Raw genomic sequence first — 4,325 nt, 5'->3', positions numbered from 1 at the left:
CACACGTTTTCTTTATCTCCCTTTATACAATATAATATATAGACAGAAAATTAAATATACTTCCATTAATACAAACTATCTATCCGTATTGAGTCTTTAACGCGCAATATTTCTTGCTCTACTCTATTCTTTGGTTGTATTTATATTTATATTATTTATATAATTATTTATATAATTGAGAGTTCACACGCTATTGAACTTCTCGTCTTTTCCCCTATGATAGAAATGTGAATACATATTTTTCAGTATTAACGTCAATAAATTATTAGATTTTTCATATCTTTTAGTTTTAAAAAGTTATTAAGTTTTAAAAAATTAATTGCATATTAATTTAATGAACTCCTAGAATCCTAAACATATTAAAAAGTTACATAAACTCTAAATATGGGAAAATTTTACCGAGCGCATCTTCTTTTGTTCATGCCCGGAAAAATGATTAAAATTTAATATTTTTCTTTTTATCAGAATAAAAATGATTATTATATGAATATAATTCTAATAATATTTTTTGCATTGCAATATAAGTTAAAAAAAAAAGTTATAATAAAGAAGCAAGACAAGTACGATACTTAAGCTTAAGTACGATACTTGTTTTTTTTAAGTTCACTTTTTTTTAAGTTGGCTGTGTAAATTTTATCTATGTTTAGCGTTCTAGGATTAATTATGGCGATTTGCACCATCATAGCTGATCGAATAAAAAATATCGAATATATCTTTGGATATATCTTTTGCGCTCGATTGAATGACAAAATTAAAACAGCCAGCGATAAATAAATCATATCTGTCCTTAGCATCGTCATACTAAAATTAAAATAAACCTATCCAGCTGTCACAATAAAATAATCATAATCCTTCATTAATTAGTATAACGTTGATCTCACGGCATGATTTTCGTGAAGAGGCCGCCGAACACAACGACGAAATCGATCATACCCAGCACATTAATCACTAATCCTCCAATTTTCAGGTGCGGATTGGAAAATGCGCGCGCGCGCGAATATAGGATGAATTATAGAAATATTCCGCAGGGATCAAATTACGAACGCAAGCAAAGCTGTAAACACAAAGGAAATCTGAGAAGACACCGAGTTATTGGTTGCGATCGCGACAGCAAAAGACAGATCTGTTATCGGTACATGAGGTTCGGGTTTAGAACAAGCATCAGTGATGTTCGTATGTAAGATGAACATTCTGAGGCGCGAAACACGAACAAACTGTATCCCATTATTCGACCGTGCGATATTAAGTAAACTAAAAGAGCAATTTCGAATACGTTCAAGCGTGTAAACGCGCGAACAAAACTTATCTACACATCCGCCCCGCGACAAAGAGAAAAAATAGACTTCTTCCCTCTTTCCTTCTTTCCCCGAGGAAGAGATCCCGCGATCCCAAGAAGATCCTAAAATTATCTAGGACTAGCTCTGCTGACAATCGCTTTCACGGTGTATGGCTACGTGTAGCTCTACTCATGCTGTGTATACGTCCGTGTCCTTGTGATTGATAATAATCCCTTTTAGGCTAACCACGATTGTCTATCCCCGAGGCGGAAGGGCGCGAAGGTCCCGGCAGAAGTTGTACTGATCTTAATGTGTGTTTTCTAGAACGCAACTACTCGCCAAGCACCGCGATCGACTGGTATTATCAGTACCAGACGATGTATCTTCGATTGATGGCGGAGAACCAGCTAGCGGAGACGACGACGGAGACAACGACGATCGAGGACCCGGCGAACGCCTGCCCTGGCAAGCACGTCGACACGATCAAAGTACAAAACGGCCAGTCGAAGGCGGAAATCAACGGCAGCCAGTGGACCGCTGGATCGATCCGGGACACCACGGCGTGGTACTCTTGTCCACGTTGCGGCAATGCCTACAGCAGGCCGCACTCGTTGAACAGACACATCAAATTCGAGTGCGGCGTAGAGCCGCAATTCGAGTGTCCTATCTGCCACAAGAAGTCGAAGCACAAGCACAATCTAGTGTTGCACATGAGAACCCATCAGAAACCTTGAAGTCTATTAGCTTCGGGAACATCGCGACTGTGAGTTGCACATATCTCGCGACGTCAGATTGCGACGTAATTGCGAGAACTCCGCGAGGACGATCGATTGCGATCAGTTCGGTAGAATCTTGTGGGATAATACACGGACAGCTTGCTGAAAGGTATTTTAAAGATGCCCGAAAGATGTTTTATCTCTTCCAGGCGTCTCTCGAACGTCTTTCGAACATCTCCAAAATATCTTTCAGTAATTTGTCCTGTCTGGGACATCATGTCAAAGGTCGACTGTACACTGAAGTTTTCGAAATTCTGGAACTGGTCCTATTCCATTGAACGTCGTAGCACCTCGTTGTTTTACCTTCAAGGTACTTACAATCGTATCATCTACGAGATCTACGAGACGCACCTTTTCTGGTACAATGTCCTGAACGAAAGATAAATTTTCTGGATTTGACGACATTTCTAGTCCTGCTCTTTTCTGCCGATTTTTAGAAAAGAGATATTACAAAGTATCATTCTTTTTCTTCTCGTACGACCATGTATTATTTCACGGTGACTGTAGACAATAAATGTGTGATCGGAGAAAGTATATACATAGCACGTATCTATATAAATATCTGTAACTATACGTTAGGTTAAGTGATAACAGATTCATATCAGTTCATGGCACCTAAATAATCGAATTATTCTTTATTAATTGAGAGTTGCATTAAAAATAAATATAGATACAGTGTCGAATATTTTCGAATATTGTCAAGTTAGACATACTTGGAAAATATATTTGATTCATAACTACGAAGTCTTCCAAAGAATAACGTAAGCAATGCGAAAATCAAGAAGATCTAATATATCAAGGAGGAACATTAATATATCGCTAATGTGCCATTGAAGATAACCGTTACAATTCCTCCTGTCAAGTTGTGAAAAATAATTGAACTTGGTATCCTGAATTCACGATTTTTCTGCGATGTGTTTGCACATCAAATTCCAAGTAGCGCATACAAAACCATCACAACCGATAATTACAGATTATCAATAAAGTTACCATAAAAATTAGCAAAGGAAATATGCTCTTTTCAATGCAGTAATTAGCAAATGATTAGTTAATTACCAAATTATATCGTAAACAAATTAATGCAAGACTCTTATGTAACATATATATATTATCGGTAATATTGAAATAATTTTTATAATCATTAATATCATTTTTATGAACCAATATTAAAATGTTACCAATCATTTAAATTTTAATCACGTATAAGGACTGTATAAGTATTCTGTAAATTACTTAAATAGAAAAAAATATTTATATTTAGACTATACGATAAATTTTCTATAAGACAGATTGTCTTAAGCTAAATTTATTACTTTGGGAAATATTATATTTACAGATTGATTCACTGCCATTATGTTTTTACTCAAGCAATTTTTATTTTCGAGTATTCCAACAGCGGCAAATTCGTGACAACGACTTCGAACTAAAGCCGCATTTTCGTGCTACTAAATGTAGCGGTAAATTTATTATATTTATATATTTATATTTTAGTTGTATAAATATACACACATACCCACACAGACAAGTATAAGAGGAAGAAATTCCAAGAGAGCAATTCAATCCCCCACATAAGCAAGACAACACCTTTGAAAAATGAATGAAAGAAGTGTTGATGGGAATTCGATTGAAATGCCCTCTAATTAATTCCGGTTAGTTAAATAAAACGCGAACGTACTTCCTCGAGACTTCTTATATATCTATGCGTATATTTCTGGTTCATGTTCATGTTGAAACGATAAGAGAGAACGAGAGGAAAGAGCGTAATAATAATTTTAGAGAAACGCGCCGGTCATTATTTAGAATTAAGAATAAACTGTGATCAGCGAAGGTGCAAAATGTTAGTTTCATAATTCTACAGTATACGCGCGTATATGAGTAAGAGAATTAATTGAAAATGCGAACAACAAGATTTATATGGCACGTCCGCTGTATATTGAACGACGATGGTAAATACGGGAATATAGGGACGTATAACAGCACGAGGAAATGAGTGGTAGTGTGTGCCAATGAAACAAATAGTCTGAACAATATGTATACTTATGTACTCTCTTAAAATGAATCAGTGAATAGTCATTGATATCAGTTATAAGTATAGCACTGGACACTTTCAGTGCTATACTTATAACTGCAAGTCAGTATATATTCACTGTTTTCAATGATATTTGACTGATTCATTTTAGAGAGTATATTCTCGCGAAAAAGTTATATTCTATAAATCTAGATATATATATATATATATATATATATATATATATATATATATATATATATA

At 35.1% G+C, this 4,325-nt stretch overlaps 1 protein-coding gene across 1 annotated transcript; it reads left to right on the top strand.

The window, feature by feature from the left end:
- Nucleotides 1-1,654: 1,654 nt before the first annotated feature.
- LOC116840364 (zinc finger E-box-binding homeobox protein zag-1-like) lies at nucleotides 1,655-2,011 on the top strand. Its single transcript, XM_032806983.1, has one exon. The coding sequence runs from the start codon at nucleotides 1,655-1,657 to the stop codon at nucleotides 2,009-2,011; it is 357 nt and encodes a 118-aa protein (XP_032662874.1).
- Nucleotides 2,012-4,325: the final 2,314 nt, after the last annotated feature.

This window comes from Odontomachus brunneus, unplaced genomic scaffold (assembly GCF_010583005.1).
Source record: "Odontomachus brunneus isolate Ranch 3 - 2012 unplaced genomic scaffold, Obru_v1 Obru_scaffold_009, whole genome shotgun sequence".
NCBI classification, from domain to species: domain Eukaryota; kingdom Metazoa; phylum Arthropoda; class Insecta; order Hymenoptera; family Formicidae; genus Odontomachus; species Odontomachus brunneus.
Note: the sequence above shows the minus strand (reverse complement) of the source record. Positions and strands in the feature narration are given on the sequence as shown.

What these genes read in the sequence shown, in the direction of transcription:
- LOC116840364 (XM_032806983.1), top strand. Translation starts at nt 1,655, where the DNA reads ATGTATCTTCGATTGATGGCGGAGAACCAGCTAGCGGAGACGACGACG.